Below are 20,077 nucleotides of genomic sequence, written 5' to 3' on the forward strand. Positions count from 1 at the left end.
ACACACTTAATCCTGTTTTATGTGTAATCTAATGACAAGATTAAAAACTGATATCCAAGGTGTAACTGACTATTACCAACCAAGTTCAAATATGCAATACAGTACTTGTGCTGCTGGTGCTGTAAGACATCAGCACCCCCACCAATGAGGAGATGGCAGGCCTGGTGTGCCACATCCATTGGAAGATCTCCCAGGAGATGGATGGGGCAAAGGCAGAGGGTTAGGATTATGGAAATGCAGAGGAAAAACCTGTGCAATGTTCTTTGGCTGAGCAATGGAGGAGGCACCTCATCCTGCACTCATGATAGCAGCTCATCAGGCTGTGCTAGTGGCAGCAAAGGGAGCTAGCCGTGGCTGCCTCTTGGCAAACTTAGGATAACTTGGGTGACTCAGCTTGCTGGCTTGTGTTTGAAGATGAGCTGCATCCCTGGGGGAGGAAATCTGGTAGTGCAGAGAGTGCTTGTTCCTCTTTAAAGTCTTCCTGCCCTCAGCCAGAGAGCCAGCACAGCAGGCATAGCAGCTCCTAAACAGCCAGGAGACAGCCATCTCTGTGCTTCCCAGGATGCTGTTGCTGATGCCCTGCCAGGCCAGCAGGGTGCAGCAGCGCTCTGGCAAACTCTTGCTGTCTCTGGGCCGGATGGCACTCTGTACAGAGCAGCAGCAGCAGGCAACCAGTTTTCTTTTCACTCCCTGCAGCCTGGAGGAGGGGGAACAGTGTCTCTGTGTTGTGCGCTGCTCCAGTAGCTGGAGTAGTGCACAGAGACCTCCTCTCTTAGGTTGCAGGGATGCACATGCCAGCAGCCACAGGCAGTGAGCAACAGGAAGCTTCTCTAACTCAGCTGCACTGCCATTGGTGGTATTGTGGGTCCCTGGAGCATTTTAAGTTGCCTATCAGGAAGGGCGGGGGGGAGTGTGCAGGGGCAGCAGGCAGCCAGCAATGCCCTGAGGACCCACTGCCACTCTTTACCCCCTCCTCACACCTCCTTGTGCACTCCACTCCCTCTGGAGCCTGCACCTTCTCCCCCTGCCTTCCTGCCTTCAAATTCCCTGCCATCCTGCCTTCAAATTCCTCCTCTCCCTCCAGTCCCCAAACTTCCCAGAGTCTGCACCAGGACCCCACCCTCTGCCCCAGGCCAGAGCTAGCACCCAGACTGCATCCTGTGTTTGCAGTCCGCACGCATTCTTACACCCACATTCCCTCCCATTCAAGATACCCTCTTGCGGACAAACTCCCTCCCAAAGCCCACACCTCTTCCCCACCCAAACTCCCTCTCAAAGCCTTAGGCACGTGAAAGGGGGAAAGAGTTTGGGTGAGGGAATGCCAGCTCTGGGCATTCTGGTCACCACCAAAATTTCTTCTAACCTGCCACCCCTCCAGATAGTAGCTACTCTTAGTGAGCAGGTGACGTTAATGACCGCTCCAGATTATACTTGGAGGCCTTTCAGTTGGAGCCTCACATAAGAAGGCAGAGCCAGCAGCATCATGTAGCTGCCCAACTCTGTGACTCATGATGATGCCCTGTGGAGCTGACAGCGTGGTAATCTGTGATCCAGTAGATCATAAATGCTGTAGAAGTGACAATGCTATACAAATCTTAAGTATTCTTCATTTGGGTGAAATTAAGGAAGAGGAAAAAATATGATTATCAGAACTTCTTACACTAAGATCTATTAGACTATCTCCCATAAGAGCAAGAGTGGAAGTGCTGTCACTTGAGACATTTAAAACTAGCTTGGACAAATGAAGTGCAAACAAGAACAGCTATACTGAGTCAGTCCACTTAGCCCTGTATCCTGTCCTCCGACAGTGCTGCTGCCAGGAACCCTCTCCAAAAATTCTAATAAATTGATGAGGCATGATTTTGTTTTACAAAAGCCATATTGATCTTCCCCAATATATCACATTCATCTGTGTCTGGTAATTGTTCTTTATTGTAGTTTCAACCAAAGTGTATTAAGGGACAAGTCTTGCACTGTACTCTGGAGCATGGACTATGTCAGTGATTCTCAAACAGGGCTACTCAGAGGTTTTCCAGGGGGTACATCGACTAATCTAGATATTTACTTTAGTTTTACAACAGGCTACATAAAACACTAGCACAAGCAATATAAACTAAAATTTCATAAAGACACAAGGAGAAAATAAGCATTTTTTCAGTAACAGTGTACTGTAACATTTGCATATTTTTATATCTGATTTTGAAAGCAAGTAGTTTTTAAGTAAGGTGAAGCTTGGGGTAGGCAAGACAAATCAGATTCCAGAAAGGGATCCAATATGCTGGAACCACTGGACTAGATTACTTTGTCTTCACTAGGAAAACAAAATGCTTTCTTAACTTGAGTTAATTTCGGTGTGCTCTATATTTAAAAATTATATTAACCTTGGTATGATCCTTAGCTTTGGCCCTGAGCACCAAATTCTTCTGTTGACCTAGCTGCTGCCTCTCAGAAATATGAATGTACTACACCAATGAAAAAACAAGTTCTGCTAATGTAGGAAGCATCTATACTTCAGCCCCACCCTAGCACAGTTGCAGTGCCGTGGCTGTGTTGCTGTAGTGTAGACATTCCATAATTCAAGTTAAAATTCTAGTGGGACACTTTGAACATGAGGAAGGTTGTAGTTTTGCATCTGAGTTTGCAGGTTGAGTTAAAGAATGCAAAATATACTCAAAATATAATTTGTTGCCCATAACACGAGTTCCATCCATGCACATAATTCGAGCGTTTGAGTCTGGTGATGCTTTGAATTCAAGCTGACTGTCCAATCAGAATGTATGCTAATTTTCAGGTTAGCACAAGTCATCAGCTGCTAACATGACCACTCTAGGTGCATGTAGTGCTGCCAGTTCTCCAATGCCTTCCCACAATTCTGTACCCAGAAAGGAGTAGGAAGTTCTTCCACAATTAACTGGAAAATAATTTATAGAGCAGTTCATCTTACTGCAGTGGGATGAGATGAGATGTGCCCCCAATCATGAAATGTGCATCTAAAAGTCATAGCACCACACTCTAGTGAGTATGGTGGTAATGTGAACACATCAGGACAAGTATTGATTTGTAGCATAGCAGTTCTTGCTTAAGCTACCCTTTCTTTATAAGTGTTCACTTGAGTTAAGAACACACTTTTTAGCCTGATGAAGACACAGCAGATATACTAGATCTTTTTATACAATGATAGAAATTAGAGGTGGTAGTTTACTGTTAATTACAAATCTTCCTTCTCCATAGAGTGGCCGAGAGCTGTCTATCCGACCCAGTGGCAGCAGACACATCAAGAAGCAGACATTTGTAGTACATGCTGGGACAGATACAACAGGAGACATCTTTTTCATGGAGGTAGGGACAAGAATAAATGATAGCATAGTTAGTAATCCTAGATATATGTGAGGATTCCTAGCTAAGATTCTTTATCCCCCCAGGTGTGTGATGATTGCATTGTGCTGAGAAGTAACATTGGAACTGTGTACGAACGTTGGTGGTATGAGAAACTTATCAACATGACATACTGTCCTAAAACAAAAGTGCTGTGTCTCTGGAGGAGGAATGGCCAGGAAACACAGCTGAATAAGTTTTACACCAAGAAGGTATGTCTCTGATTTCACCCTTTAGTTCCTAAAGGGTGAGAGCAATGAATATTCAGTAATTACTGAATTTCAGTATCTGTTTAGCATCACTGATGTTTGATGTAGGTATTATCTATTCACATCAGGGTTATTCCAGGAAGTCACTTTTTTTTGTATTGGGGATTGCAGACAAAATTTAATACCTACTTTAAATCTGCTCAGTTGGGGAGGTCTCCTCTTTCACTACATCTTGGAATTGATTACAGACTTGAAGAAAATATTTCAAATGCTTTAGTAGATATTGGATTGGGCAGGCCTAAGTACAGAAAGCTAAATAGGCCAGTGTTTGGTCCTGCTGTTAGGGCAAGGGACACTGGACTTGAGGACTCTTGAGTTCCCTTCCAATTCTAGTGTTCTATGATATTAAAGAAATTGGCACATGCAATTGTAAGCTCAGTAATAAGGTTTAATTAATAAATCCATAAGCTCAGGGGTTATACGCTATGACTGGAGAATTGAAGAGTAGGCAAATATACCTATATTTTAAGAAAGGAAAAAAGTGATCTAGGAAACCACTTCATTTTTCTATGTCTACAAAGCCCATCTACATGGCTCCGTCTTAATCATAGGGGTTTAGGCTAGAAGGAACCACTATAACAGCTGATCTCCTGTATATCACAGTAGCGATGTGAAAGAATAGTTGACTAGTTGACTATCCGATAAGCAAATGCTTATCGGATGGTCGACAGGATAGTCGACTAGTTACTTCCCCTGCACCCCTTTCTGCATCTTTCAGAGGCAGCAAAGGCGGGGGGGGGGGGGGGAGAAGAGGAAGCACTTCAAAGTGGCAGTGCCACTTGAAGCCTGGGGCCAGATCCCAAGCATGGGGAGCCTAGGGCTGTTGCTACACTTCAAAGCCTGAGGCGCCCTATTGACTAATCAAATTGTTGATGAAAAATGCATCGACTGTTTGATTAATCGGTTAGTCGATACTTAACATCCTTATATCACAGGTCACCAACATCATCCAGCATCCACACACTAAATCCAACAGTCAGTGCTGTTAAGCATGCTTTCAGTGTTGCAGTATTATTAGTGTATAGTGTGAAAACACATTATTAAACTCTTGTCTTGCAGTGTCGAGAATTGTACTATTGTGTAAAAGATAGCATGGAGCGAGCGGCAGCAAGACAGCAGAGCATTAAACCAGGTAAGAAATGTTGCCTTCAGGCAGGGGTGGACAGAATTTGGCAGATATTGTGTGTTCAACCCGCTCTTTAAAGCAGTGTAGTTATAGCCACGTCCATCCTGGGATATTAGAGGGAGAAGGTGGGTGAGGTTAATATCTTTTATGGGAGCAACAGAAGATATTACTTTGCCTGCTTTGCCTCTCCAGCCTCTTTAATGACAATTAGTGTGACTGTAGTGCTTTTTATTCAGTGACCTCAAAGTTCTGTTTTCTCCTCTATCTGTGCATGTGTGGCAGTTCGTCATGATGATTATAAACTGAAGTAGTCCTCATCAAAAATTGTACATTTCTAGAATCAATCACCCCTTCAGGGGCTCTGACTTACCAATACAGTGATAATTCCAAAATAATACTGCATGACATGACGACACCTTATCCTAAGTGTCTCCTTATATTTGGCTGTTACAACCTTTTCTTTCTTCAGGGCCTCCTTGTTTCATTCCTTGAAATGGAAATGCTCTCTGAAAGCATTACTCCTACCTTCATTGTGTTCAAGTTGCAGTCTAATGAATCCCATTTGTCCCAATGAATCAGCAATGATAACCCTGCAGCTCTGTGCAGAGTTCTAACACTTAAGGCAATGTTTCCCAATTTTATTTGGCCATGAAACCTTTTTAAACTTGAAAGAATTTTGCGGAATCCCTTACAGTCTTATATATGGAGCTGAAAAGTAGACCACAAATAAGTAAGGATAATAATAAACAAATGCTGAACAAGGACATGAGATCAACATTTAGTTTAATTGCACATATTTCAAAACAAAAATCACATTTAATGCATACAAACCGTTAAGTGGTATATAACAGGTGATTGCACCACTGACTGACTCTGTGCACAATGCTGAGTAGCGACACCATCATCCCCATTCTGTGGCTAAGCTGGCATTCATTACACAGGGACACTTATCGTGGCAAACATAAATGAAAATTGTTTTCAATAAAATTCATAAATACTTAAATATTATAATTTTTAATCATAAAATGTTACTGCAATGGAATTTTCTCATGGAACCCTTATTTTCACTTTGCGGAACCCCAAGGTTCCATGGAATACTATTTAGGAAATATTGCTTAAGGTGTGAATTTAAATCAATATAGCTTACTAGTGTAACCCATTTTTGGAGACTCATAGTCCCATATAAGACAGCTTTTTCTGTTTATCTTCTCACTTTGGAGGGGCTAAAGTTAACCAAAAAAGCTTTCACTATTTTATACTGGAATAAATATGCCCACATGGGAATTTAAACCAGTATAACTGTATCTGTGCAATTAGTAAAACATTCTTGTGTGGACAAGTACTAATAGAAAAAGAAGGATCCTACCACTGCTGCCACAGGCAAACTAGCAAACCTCTTAAAATTTTCAGAGGGGTAGTTGTTTTGATGATGATGAGCGATCACTCATTGTCGAGTATGATCATTGTAAAGGGTTCCACTCTTGGTGGCAGAGGGGAGTGTTACAGTCTCTACTTGCCTGTCCGGGCAAGGCAGTGTCCAGTAAATGGACATGATCAGGCCTCTTTTTACCCCTTCCTGGGTGTAGCTTGCAGGAGGGTTGGGGGGGGGGGGGGGGACCCAGGCCTGCCCACTCCTCTGGGTCCCCACCCAGGGACCCTATAAGTAGCAGTTACCTGCTGAGTTTCAAAGTACTTAGTTGCTGTCACATCTCTGGGCCACTTCCCTGGGATGCTGTTCCATCCAGCCCTTTTCTAGGGCCTTGTGGTTGAGTTCCCCTTGTCCAGGGTTCTGCAGGGTTGTATTTGGCTTCTAGGCTAGCCTTCAGCTGCAGGACTTGGCTTCAACCAGGTAAGAAGCCCCAGCTTCCGCTCAGAGCTGTCCAGAGTGCAGGTATTCCCCGGTCTGCCTGGGTTGAGCTCCAGGAAGAAACTGACAGGCCTTGGCCTAGCAGCTCCTTTTATATCAGCCTGCTGCAGCAGAGGCTGCCCCTCTGTTCTGCTTGGATCTCTACTGCTCCTGCTGCTGGCCAGGGTGCTGAAAGGCCTCCAGCAGAGAAGTCAGGCATGCTAAGCCTAAACAGCTTTCCGTCCATTCTATAGATCAGTGGTCTCCAACCTTTTTACACCCAAAATCACTTTTTAAACCTCAGAACAGGCAAAGATCTACTGCCCCGCCCCTTCATTGAAGCCCCACCCTCTCTATTCTCCTCCTGTCCATCACTTGCTATCCTCAGCCCTTACTTACACACGCTGATAAACAGTTTATTTTTAAATTATGCGATATATACAATTAAAATCACGTGTTTATAGTTATGAAATAAATGGTCTGTTTTTTTATTCATGCTATTTAAATCTAAAATGAAGCATTTATAATAATACATTTTGTGGGGACAGTTCTGCAGCTGGGGGCAGGGAAGAGGGTGCTGGGAGGGCAGAGGACAGGGTTCTGCAGCTGGGGACAGGGTGCCAGTGGGGACAGAGTTCAGGGAGTGGGGAGGGGAATAGGGAAAGAGTTCTGTAGCTGGGGACAGAATTCTGTAGCTGGGGACAGGGGAGTGGGGACAGGAATGGGGACAGAGTTCTGTGGCTGGGGAGTGGGGGCTGGCAAGTGGGGTGCCAGTGGAGGCAGAGAATCCCCTGCATTTGCCTCCCTCCAGAGGGAAGCCAGCGCATGCCTCCTCCGGCCCGGCTCTCCCCCCCGCCCCTGCAGCGTGGGGAAACCCCATGCGTGCCTGCCCCGCAATTGTGCCTGCCCCGGGACCAACCCCCTTGGTGCAGGGAAATCCTGCCTGCGCCTGCCCTGGGCCGACACTCCCCCTCCCCCGTGCAGGGATGCCCCGCGTGCATGCCTGCCACGGGGCCGACCCCCCCGGCGCAGGGAAACCCTGCGCTCACCTGCCCCAGGGGCGACACTCCACCCTACCCCACCCCACGCAGGGAAGCCCCGCATGTGCGCCTGCCCCAGGGCCAACCCGCGCGTGCCTCCCCTGGGGCTGACTCACCTCTCCTGTGCAGTGCAGGGAGCCGATGTTCCCTCCTGCAGTACACCCGGAAGAGCAGCTAGCGCACTTACGGAATTGCCAGAAGTGGCGCTAAGCTGCGGGACTTCTGTCCATCCCGGGAAGCCTACACTACCTCCATTTTTACTGGAGGTAGGTAGTGGGGCTTCTCGGGGGTGGGAGAGAAATGGGGGCGGGGCGGACAGGACTCCTCGCGATCGACTGGTCGAGGCCTCGCGATCGACTGGTCGAGGCCTCGCGATCGACCAGTTGATCGCGATCGACCTGTTGGTGACCACTGCTGTAGATTTCAATGCCAGCTGGGAGCTTCCCAGCAATTAGGTCGACAATGACTGCATTAAAGACTGCACACATGGTTGGGGTGATAATGCAGCCTTGTTTGATGCCTGTCTGTACTTGTAAAGGTTCATTCTGGGAGCCCTTGCTGCTCAGAATAGTCACTTTTATGTTGTCATGAAGCAACTTTAGGACATTGATGTATTTATCAGGACATTGAATCTTCAAAAGTACAGTCCAAACGGCATGGCAATTCACTGAGTCAAAGGCTTTAGTTAGAGCAATAAAAGCTATGTACACTGGTCGGTTTTGCTCCTGAATTTTCTCTTGCACCTGCTGTGCAATGAAGATCATATCTGCAGTTCTGCGACATGGTTGGAAGCCACTCTCTGACTCTAATAAAATTACTTCTAACGGGGCAGAAGACAGGTTGCAAGGACCTGTGCCAGAACTTTGCCTGTAACAGCAAGGAGAGAGACAATCCACTTTATCCCTTTTTCAAAAAGGTGACAATCAAGGCATCCCTCATTTCACTGGGTATCTTCTCCTTTATCCAGATTTATAAGGAGAAGCAGGCTAAGCTGGGGTATGTCTACACTACCACCCTAGTTCGAACTAGGGTGGTAATGTAGGCAACCGGAGTTGCAAATGAAGCCCGGGATTTGAATTTCCTGGACTTCATTTGCATAAAGCCGGGCGCCGCCATTTTTAAATGTCCGCTAGTGCGGACTCTGTGCCGCACGGCTACATGCAGCACGGAGTCCGCACTAGCGGACATTTAAAAATGGCGGCGCCCGGCTTTATGCAAATGAAGCCCGGGAAATTCAAATCCCGGGCTTCATTTGCAACTCCGGTTGCCTACATTACCACCCTAGTTCGAACTAGGGTGGTAGTGTAGACATACCCCTGCTGAATTAACTCTGGTCCATCGTCTTTAAAGATTTCAGTGGGAATCCCATCTGGACCTACTGCCTTGTTGTTCTTCATCTGCTTTATGGCAGATGGCAGTGTGTGTTTCTGTGCTCATCCCTAGAATGCTGTTGGGGGATTTACTCAAGAACTTCATTTATAACCATGGAATTATGATTAAGAAGATCTTCAAAATGTTCTTTCCAGCAAAATTTAATGGCTTCCTTGTCCTTCAAAACTGTGATTCCAGCCTTTGAGCTAAGGGAGTTCATGCCTTAAGAAACTGGCCCATAAACAACTTTAATGGCACTAACGAAGCCATGTGTATTATGGGTATCCACAAAATGTAGGAGTTCATTCACTTTTAGTCCACCATTTATTCTTGAATTCTCTAGTTTTATGTTGGACTTCTGCCTTCACCTTAGCATGGGCTTCTCTCTTTGTCTTGCAATTTATATCATTCTGCCAAGCAAAAATTGCCATTCTCTTCTCATTGATGAGCTGCTCAATTTAAACATCATTCTCATCAATCCGGTCCTGATTCTGTCTGGTGTGGTAGCCAATGGTTCCTTCACAGGTATTGATGATTGCTACTTTCAGCTGGCTCCAGTGTTCCTCACTTTCTTTCAGAAACTCTGATGGAAGCTTTTCTTCTTAGACTGCTTGGAAGTGGTCACACTTAATAGGCTCCTTCAGATCTTGAACCTTCAGCTTGCTCCTGATCTGTTTCTTTTGCGGCCTCCCTTTGGGGGCAATCTGAATTTTCATTGTGGATCAAATGAGGTGATGATCAGTCCAGCAGTCATCAGCACTTGTCATTGCTCTTGTGAGAAGTACATTATGATCTCGAGCATGAGCTATGACATGGTAGAGAAGATGCCAGTGCTTTGAACGTGGGCATTTCCAAGATGTTTTGAACTTGTCCTTTTGTTGAAAAAGAATGTTCATGATGGTAAGTTCATGTTTAGCACACTTGGTCAGGAGCAGGATTCCATTTGAGTTGCTTTTGCCAGCTCCTTCTTTCCCAATTGTTCCTTTCCACAGGTCTGAGTCTCGTCCTATTGAAATCCCCCAGAAGAATCTGATCTTCTTTAGGGGTCTCCGATAAAATGGTTTCCAGCTGAGAGTAGAAATCTTCCATTACATCCTCATTGGCATCCATTGTTAGCACGTAAGTGCTCACAATAGTTACCTGTTGGTTTTTGGTGAGCCTCAATCCGTGTGTCATAAGCTGCTTATTGATGCCTACTAGGAGTTCAGAGAGTCACCTTACGAGCTTGTTCTTAATTGCAAAGCCTACTCCATGCAATCAAGTTTCATCTCAAGATTTTTCCTTCCAGAAGTAAGTGTATCCTCCTTTCTCCTCACCATCTGCTCTTCTTGTTTCTGAAAAGTCAGCAATATTGATGTTAAACCAATTCAGTTCATGAGGAATGATAGTTGTACGTCGCTCTGGTAGGTCACTGTCAGTTGTTCATCAGGGTACACCCGTTCCAGGTTTCAATGTTTCTTACATTTTTATCCACTGGGATGGTGATCCTGCTGGATGCTGCTATCTAGCCAGGAAGAAAAGAGGCAAGACTATTTTTAGGGCACTCTTTCTAGCCCCCTCCCCATGTGGGGTGAGCAGAGTGGGTCCTAAAAAGGACTGCTTCATCATGGGAGCAGCAGCTGAGATGATCGACCTGCCTCAGTCCTTGAGCAAGATGACTGAATCACACACCCACTGCCTGTGTCGGTCTGTGACTAGGAGCTTCCATATCTGACTGTCCTGTTCCCGTTGCCACTCTCTGATTGCCACCGGAGTTTTGACTTGTGCAGGTGGTATTTTTCCAAAAAACTGGAAGATGCCCGTGCGGGACTTCTTTTAAAGAGAGGAGATTGGTGCACAATAGTCATCACGCTGTCTTTGACAGATAATAGGGCTTGAAACCTATATCATGGACTTCATGATGATTGGAGATCCTTTGTGTGTTGCAGCGTTCATCCACCTTCACAGTCACTGTAACATTACACAGCAGTTTCAGCTCCATTGTGCAGTTATCCTCCATCTGCTCTGCTATTGAGGACTCCTTGGATCATGCTTTGTCTGGAACCTCGCCCTTGACCATTCTGCCATGGGGGACCCTAAGAGAGTACTTGACTCCTGGCAGCGTTGCTCTCGGGGGTCATTGGACCACACAAGCCTCTCCACCACTACAAGGTGATGATCAATGGAGAGGGGTAGCCATGTTAGTCGGTAACTGAAAAAACTTAAAAAACAGTGAATAGTCCTGCAGCCCCACAGAGACTAATAAAAAAAGTAGACGATATAATGCACTTCCGTGGGCTCAACCCACTTCTTTAAAAATGTGTATATGGTCAAAAATGTAACTGTCGTTTTTACTCAACATACCATCTCTGTGTTGGATGACAAAATAATTTCATTACTGTTTACTCTTGGTAGCATAGCAGCACAAGCTATCTTTGGAAGCTGGAGCGGGATTCTTCTGGCTCTTTTATCATCATCAACCTAATTGTAGTCTTGTCAAAATGGGGAAGTTATGCCAGTGTAAGGTGGGATGTGAATTTAAACCAGTCTAGTTATACTGGTATAATTACCCATGTGGACACTTTTATTCCAGCAGAAGAGGGCCTTTATTCAGTTTAATTTTTCTCATTTTGGAAGTGTTTTAATTAAATAAGAAAAAAAGAAAAGCCACTTGTACTATGGAATAAATGAGTCTACATAAGGGGAATTATACTAATATAAATATAGCAGTTTAATTCTACCATTGTCTTTATATTGGTACAACTGGAAAAAACCTCCCATGGAGTCAAGCCCCAAGTTCCAGTTGTAGGGCCAAATACTGCCCACCTGTTTTAGTTGAACCACCTTGCTGAAAACAGAGAAGATGTGATCCTAAGAGCCCCTACTGCCCAAGCGTTCGGCATCATGTAACAGCAACTTCTATTAAGCCTGATAAATTACATCTAACACATTTCAGTTAGGAGATTTATCTGTAAAGAATATTTCATAAGATATCAGTTGAAAGTCAGAGACACGCTGGTTATTAATATCACTGTGAAATGTGCATGTTGACACTGGATGAAGAATTACACATATTTTTGATACGGTACTTTGAAGTCTGTAATTAAAGAGAGAAACAGATATTTTTCAAGTCAAGAGGGAGGATGGTTATCTTTCTGCCTCTAATGAAAATTGAACAGGGTGATGCCAGAGACAATGGACAGATCGTTTGCACCAGAGATTAACAGGAGGCACAAATAAACACAAAGATGTGAAATCTGCTTGGGAAGACACTGGAATCTGAACCCTAGGGATCCATCCTGAATTTGGCGATAAAGAAAATAAACTCTGGGGAATATAATGAGAAGCAAAAAATTATTTTATCACTGAAGGGAGAAAGAGGTTGTCATTCTTTGTATTTTTGAATGGGGGATCTCCAATTGTGTGAACTGGTGATGCTAAGAAGTAGGGATCTAAATACCAGCTTGATACACAGGGCCTCCATCACAGTGAGAAAACTGCTTTAGATAAGAATTGGAGCCTATTAAGTTTTAATCACTAGAAAATGAATAAAACCAAATACTTTTAGTTTTACTCCTAACCATTTTCTGTTTCTGTTGTCTCTGCTTAGTGTCACTTAAATCTCTGTTCTTTATTAATAACCTTATTCATGTTTTTAATACAAATTCATTTTGGTAAAAAAGACTCCAGAGGTAGTCCTGGCATTTAGAGGCCAGTAAGCTTAATTATAGTACCAGGCAAACTGATTTACACGTAGTAAAGAACAGAATTATTAGACAAACAGATGAATATGATTTGCGGGGAAGAGTAGACATGGCTTTGGTAATGGAAAATCAAGCCTCACAAATGTATTGGAATTCTCTGAGCGAGTTCGACAGACATGTTAACAAGAGTTATCCAGTAGATATAGTGTACTTGAACTTTCAGAAAGCCTTTGACAAGTCCCTCACCAAAGATTCTTAAGCAGAGTAAGCAGTCATAAAATAAGAGGGAAAGGCTCATGGATCAGTACCTGGTTAAAAGACAAGAAACAAAGAGTAGGAATAAACGGTCAGTTTTCAAACTGGAGAGAGAGGTAAATAGCGTTGTCCCCCAAGAATCTGTACCGGGACTAGTACTATTCAGCATCCTCATTAATTATCTGGATAAAGGAGTAAACAGTGAGGTGACAACATTTGAAAATGATACAAAATTAGTCAATTTAGTGAACCAAAGCAGACTACAAGCAATTACAAAGGGATCTCACAAAAATGTGTGACTGAGCAACAAAATGGTCAATGAAATTCAATGTTGGTAAACACAGCTATGCCTCTGAAATTCCAAAGTAAACCACCCTGGAAAATATAACCCTAACTATACATATATAATGATGAGGTCTCAATTAGCTGTTAACACTCAAGAAAGAAGTCTTGGAGTCATTGTGGATAGTTCTCTGAAAAAAACCACTCAGTGTGCAGTGACAGTCAAAAAAGCCAATAATGTTAGGAACCATTGGGAAAGAGATGACTAAGAAGACAGGAAATATCACATAATGTCAATATGTAAATCTCTGTTGTGCCCACACCTTGAATACTGTGTGTAGTTCTGGTTGCTCCACTTCAAAAAAGTTATATGAAAAGTAGAAAGGGTACAGAGAAGAACAGCAGGCAGGTATGTATTCTGTCTCTTTGGAAACAATGAATTTGGCAATTCATGAGACTGTCCAGTTTGGGTTAGCTACTACAGAGGAAACTCTTCTAGGGGTGTAGAACTTAGAAGGGATAACAGGGTGGTTTACAGTGCTGGAAGCCCTCAGAAAGCATCAATGAAGGACATGAGGGATTCAAGAAACTCTTCTCTCCTTGTGGCATTAAGAATATTTCCATTTTATTTCTACCCCAGTAGAATGCTGTTATGTTCATATGAAACTTACAGGAAATTCAAAGCTCCAAGGAAATTTTTATTTGCTTTGCTTCTGCTGAATATTAATGCTGTGTAAAGTACAGTGTCAATGACAGTTTTGTATCAGAAAAAAAGAGCTAGCTTCTTTTTTAAAGCCCTCTTAATATGTGCCCATGACAAGTACAGGCTACAAGCTAATCTTTTAATTTCTCTCATGTTACAAAACTTTACAGACACAAGCAATGAAATATGTGATGGTGTTTAGGAGCAGTAACTGCTAAACTTTAATCATGTACTTCACATTGTTCATGTCACAAAAGTAGGAATCCACTGTTGCAGTGTGCATTCGATGGAATTCTTGCTTTGATTACTCAATAAATGGAGAGCATTGTGCAGATTACGCTGTCTCTTTCCTATTCTTCTTCTCTTTGTTTGTTGTCATATTTCAGGTCCAGAATTGGGTGGTGAGTTCCCAGTGCAGGATATGAAAACTGGTGAAGGAGGGCTTTTGCAAGTCACACTGGAAGGAATTAACCTGAAGTTTATGCACAGTCAGGTAGGAGGGTGATCTTTAACTAGAGTATGTGAGCATGAAGCTTTTCCCCGCACTTTTGCATTGATGTGTTTCCTCTTCCCTGAACCACTGAGGGAAAGGGGTAGGATGATAAAGGGGAATATGGCCTATTGTCTATAAATATTTAAAGAGAAATTCTCGGAGTGCAGGCATTTATCATACTTTTTTTTAAAGTAAAAGTAGTTATAGAAATAGGTATTGACTTAATTTCTGGCTGCTAGAATTCTGTAGGTGTACTAGGTAATTGGTACTAAAACAGCAACAAAATTAAAACAAAAAAAGTAGTAATCTAAGCTGCCAAAATGTCATGTAGTGAACTCTGGCCTTCTGATGGCACAATGATTTAACATTGTGCCTGTAAGATTATGCTTAGGAACGTTTGCAGGTATTTCAGGCAACTTCATTCATCATGTTTAATTTTTGTATTTAAAAAACGGGGGGAGGAGTCTACTGACTTTTTTTTTTCCTTTTCCAAATAGCAATTAATCTGTGGGTGTAGAGGAAACACCAATAGATTTTTTTTATCATTTTCTTCCCTTTTCTAGATGTTGTTTCTTTTGTTTTTTTAGTCCTTGCTTTTTGTTTTTCTTTATGTTCATGTTTGTTTTGCATATGTCATTGGAGTTGTGCTGTGCTGGACAGTAGAACCAGTTTTTATTGGAGGGAGGGCAGGTGTGTGAGTGTGTGAGAGAGAGAAAGAGAGAGAGAGGCTTCTGTCAGTTCCTCGTGGAGTATTACCTTTTATATCTAGTTAAATCTTCCCTCTACTGTTTCCCCATATAAGCCTTGTTCCTTTACACACTCGTTTTCAAACCGAGGGAAGAGCATTTGTGCCTCTCAAAACACAAAACAGAATTCTGAAATATGGAAAGACTGTTAACTTTTTGTGTAAAACTACGTTCTTATAATTGAAGACCTTTTAGAATAGGGGATAATTATTATCATAAGAGGTTACAAATAGCCTATATTTTTAAACATTTCATTTTCCTAAAAATGGGGAAACTCCCTTAAATTCCATCACTTAGGGTAACGTATCATCTCTTAGTTTTTGTTCAGATGAGCCAGATGCCTCCAGGACCTTCACAAGCCTTTTGCATAGCCGCACTTACCATTTTTGCACTGCTGTGATAATTCATATTGTATCTGATCTGTTTGGACTTTTTCTTTGAGGTCCTGAATTAAGATGCTTGTGCTGCATAATATGAACCTTAACAGCAGATGCTAGTACAGGTTGAACCTCTCTAGTCTGGCACTTTCTGTTCTGGCAACATCTGTAGTAGATGTTAGTTAGCCCTATGTCCACTTATCATGGGTGTGGCCAAGTTTCCTGCAGTCCCATAAAGTTTGTTTACAGCCACTACTCCTAGCTCTCAGTGTTCTGTGCTGTTATTTAGTTTTAAATTACCTCTGAATGTCTTCAAAGAGCTCAGTAAGCAGTAGAAGTGTTGGTAATGCTTCTAGAAAATATTGATTTCCCATGGTCTGGCAAATTCTCTGGTTTGGCACTGGTCAGGTACCATGGGTGCCGGACTAGAGAGATTCAACCTGTACAAACAATGGAAATTATCTAAATGGATTTAAAAATGGCCTTATTTCCTTTTCCCCATATCCTTCCAAAAAGAGAGAAATATAAGGCAATAAAATGTATGACAAATTAAACTGTAAAAGAGCACAGGTAAACAAAGCAGTAGGAATAATTTTCTGTTCCCTGAATACTTAGTTGTGAGAAGACAACAAGTTGCAGGTATTCTGACAAAGAAATCTCAGGTTTACTTTCTGGTACTGAGGAATAATAACCTGGAATCATGTGTTAAATCATCTCTATTATTGGAAACATCATCTGTACTTGAAAATCAACTTATCTTGATTACCTTGAAAATGCTAATTGATCCATTTATGTAGGTAAGATTGTTTCTAAAAGAGACTTTTTAGCTGACATGATCTGTTCTTACTTGTGGCTTCCCCTTGCCTTTCTTGGGCAGGTAATGATTTGGGGATTAAATGAAAGTAGTGTGTTACTGGTGATGTAGTGAAAAGTGCCCAGATACCTCTCTAAATTCTCTGTTTTCCTAGAAGATGCAATTTCTCCAGTATATTTATCTCTAAATGAGCACCTGAGCTTTCAGCTTTGTAAGTACATGGCAACTGAAAAGATAACTGCAGTTCATTGCTATGCAGTTTTTCAAAATATCTCTAAGGTGTTGGCAGGAGACCTATTCAGGATAGTGGATCAGTCTTACTTTTTCTTATGTTTCCTGCCTGAAGAAACAAATGTTCTCAGACCTGAGCATACAGCTGATTCCTGATCACCTTCCTGTACCTGCTTCCAAGACCACAAGTTTTCTCTTGCCCTGAAAGGACTAATTGCAGTTATGCTTTTCCGAGGTGTGGATGCACATCAGAAGAGATTGTCTGTTTAATTACAGGGCATTAAATGGATTCAAGAATTTGCTTATTTGCACAAAACTAGCATCTGTGTCCTAGAACATGGAATAAAAAAATTGGTGTGATCTCTGACCAGGCCCATTTTCCTTTTTTGGATGCTTATTTTTTAAAATGAAGATTAAGTTCAAAACCATTTCTGTTTTTTCCAAGTGGGTACCCCTCTGTGGCATACTGTATGAAATGAACAGACAAAAAACAAATCTGAGTCATCATACATGTTTTTTTTTTTAAAGTTTAAATCAGTACTGCTCAAAGTCATCATCTGAATCAGTTTCAAAAGGAGTGCACATACTATATGAAATCTGTAAAAAGTTCTGTTCCTAAATTTCAATTGGCAGGGGAAGTGTAGCAGCGCCTCCCACATTAACATTGACTGGTGGATGGTCTAGGTCTAGGAGAAGCAGCATAAAGGGTGGGAAGCACATTGCCCCGTGCCTGCCCTCTGTGCTGGAGGAGGATGCATGGAGGGGCAGAAATCAAGTGGGATGGACCTGGGCTATAAATTATATGCCAAATTTTGGAGCCAGCCATTTCTTGTCCCCCTTTTTTTGCATTTAAGGTGTGTTGGTTTTCTCTTTGCTTTAATTCAGTTGAGTGCCTAACAGGGTAACAATGTTGGATATGTCAGAGTTACTAACTCCTTCGTTTCTCTTCCATGCTTTCTCCTCCTGCAAGGAGCGGAAGGTACTTCATCTTCTGCTGTCTTCGCTTCTTAGCATTTTAAGTTGTTTGTTGATTTCTAGCACTGTGGCAAATTTATCTTTTTAAATCTCCCTTTATTTATATATTAAACGGTAAATGAATTGGTAGTATGTGCTACAGTGTTTCAAGTTATATCAGCCTTGATGGTGTTTCTTTTTTGGTTTGTTTTTGAATAAAAAGTTGTGTGTTATCGTCTAATCTTGTCTTATTTTCCTGCCTGTTTTGTTGTAGGTTTTCATAGAGCTGAATCACATTAAAAAGTGCAATACTGTGCGAGGAGTCTTTGTCCTGGAGGAATTTGGTAATTACATTATTTTGATATTAGGTCTGTACTCACATGGCAGTAACTCAAATTTCCAGTCCTCAGTCTCAGAATTGTGTTCATTAGATCAATAGTTCTCACCCAGTAGTATGAGTACCCCTAGGGTATATAGAGGTTTTCCAGGGCTACATCAGCGCATCTAGATATTTGCGTAGTTTTACAACAGGCTATTTAAAAAGCTCTAGTGAAGTCAGTACAAAATAAACTTGCATACAGATATGCCTACTTACAGATACCAACATACTTGTTTATCCTGCTTGCTATACTATACACTGAAATGTAAGTAAAATATTCATGTTCCAATTGATTTATTTTATAATGGCAAAAATGAGAAAGTAAGTAATTTTTCAGTAATAGTGAGTAAGTTATACTAACAGTGACCTGTGACTTTCATATTTTTTGTTTTTATTTTGTAAGCAAGTAGATTTTAAGTGAGGTTAACTGGGGGTTCTGAAAGGGGTACAGTGGTATGGAAAGGTTGAGAGTCAGGTAGGCAGCTGCAAAGAGAAGTAGAAATATAGATTGCATCTGAGAGACTGTCTTGACATTATCAGAGTAAACTTGTAAATTTTCATAATTGTGGCTTGTTGCCCAGATGCATGTTGTTAGAAGGCCATCGAAGGCACTTTGCGTAGCATGGATAACCATGAATCAAGGAAGTGAGAGGTACTTAGAAATAATTTCTTCAGCATTTTCCTTAGAAGTCAGATTAAATGTCTCACAAATATCCAGACAGACTTGTCAATCCATACTCTCAGAAGTATTTTTGCTCAGTGAAATTTCCCCTTTGCTTCTCTAGAAAAGTTTTATTTTTTTTTATTCTGGAAAAAAAAGAGGATGTGCCTATACCTTAGTTTAGTTGATGGTTTTATTTGCAGGGTAAGGTGGTGAGGGGAGATGTGATGGTAGAGGAACTGAAGAACTTATGTTATTTGGCCAATGACTGGGCAGTACTCAGGAGTTTTCCAATATCAGTGTGAATCTTAATATTCTGAACCACAGTCTGAAAAAATAGAGGTCTCTTAAGATTTTGAAGATGTATAAAATATCTGAATCTTTCATACCTTTTGAAAGGGTGTGCTCAATTATTCTATTTATGAGCACGTTAGACAGACATCTATCAATGATGGTCTAGAAGGTACTGGGTCCTGCTGTGAGGGCACGGGACTGGACTCGATGACCTCTCGAGATCCCTTCCAGTTCTAGTGTTCTATGATTCTAAGTTTGGAGTGGCTTATTCTTTCCTATGTGACTGCACATTTGTGTAGAACTTCATGGAAATGTGCACATTTACAAATTGATTTCAGTGGTTGATTAATGTTTCTTTTTTCTTACATCCATCATTTCAAAAAATAGTGTCTTTGTTTTCAGACATTCTGGTTCTTTTGCCCTGCTTTGGATTAAAGGGCACTGACTGATGGATCCTGTTTCCTAATAGTCTAAGAAATGTTACTGATGCTCAGATCTGGATACTTCATATCCTAATCTTGACTTTTATAGCCCCTCCTTCCTCTTATGATACCAAATTGTTCATAAAGTGTAGGATAGTTTATGGATGTAAGTGCTGGCCTAAAGGTGAAGATTTCCACAATGTATGGTTGCCTATTGCTCTGGTGCCACATTTACCCCAAATAGACAACAGGTTTATTATAACCTTGATGATAGCAAACACAGTTGCAAAATAGTAATGATAATAAGTACACAAAGCTGAGAGATCAGATTCCATATAATCTGCTAAAACCATAATAGGTAACTTCCACTACCCATTGGAGGGACAGTTTGATACCGTGTTGCTTTTTCAAATAGCTATTTCTGAAGCAGCACAAGAAGAGACAACATTTAATTTAATCCAAAGTAATACAGAGAAGTTGGTCAAAAAGTAACTATACTTTTAGTCAATAAGTAATAACAGCCATAACAGTCATGAATTTTGAGATCATTGTGAGAGGGATTGTAGTAAATGTCAGTATTGTGTCACTCAACTTTACAAAGGGCAGCTTTCAAGTTAAAAAAATAAATCAGGAAGCAAGATAGAAAGAAGCTGAAAACAAATATTAAAAAAAATAAATTATCACAATAAACCTAAAAGCTATTTAAGCAACTTGATGAATCACAGAAGTCATTCCTACCCCTGAAAAAAGTAGAAA

At 41.8% G+C, this 20,077-nt stretch overlaps 1 protein-coding gene across 28 annotated transcripts in view; it reads left to right on the forward strand.

Moving 5' to 3' along the window:
* Positions 1-20,077, forward strand: part of MADD (MAP kinase activating death domain) — a 125,909-nt gene that overhangs the window by 98,657 nt on the left and 7,175 nt on the right. For all 28 annotated transcript variants that reach the window (XM_075927624.2, XM_075927623.2, XM_075927633.2 and 25 more), the window contains 5 exons: positions 3,232-3,339; positions 3,423-3,587; positions 4,704-4,776; positions 14,337-14,443; positions 17,840-17,909. In XM_075927624.2, the coding sequence (XP_075783739.1) occupies positions 3,232-3,339; positions 3,423-3,587; positions 4,704-4,776; positions 14,337-14,443; positions 17,840-17,909 (523 nt within the window). The remainder of the gene's footprint in view (positions 1-3,231; positions 3,340-3,422; positions 3,588-4,703; positions 4,777-14,336; positions 14,444-17,839; positions 17,910-20,077) is intronic.

This window comes from Pelodiscus sinensis, chromosome 5 (genome assembly GCF_052426305.1).
Source record: "Pelodiscus sinensis isolate ZL-2025 chromosome 5, ASM5242630v1, whole genome shotgun sequence".
Taxonomy (NCBI): Eukaryota; Metazoa; Chordata; order Testudines; family Trionychidae; genus Pelodiscus; species Pelodiscus sinensis.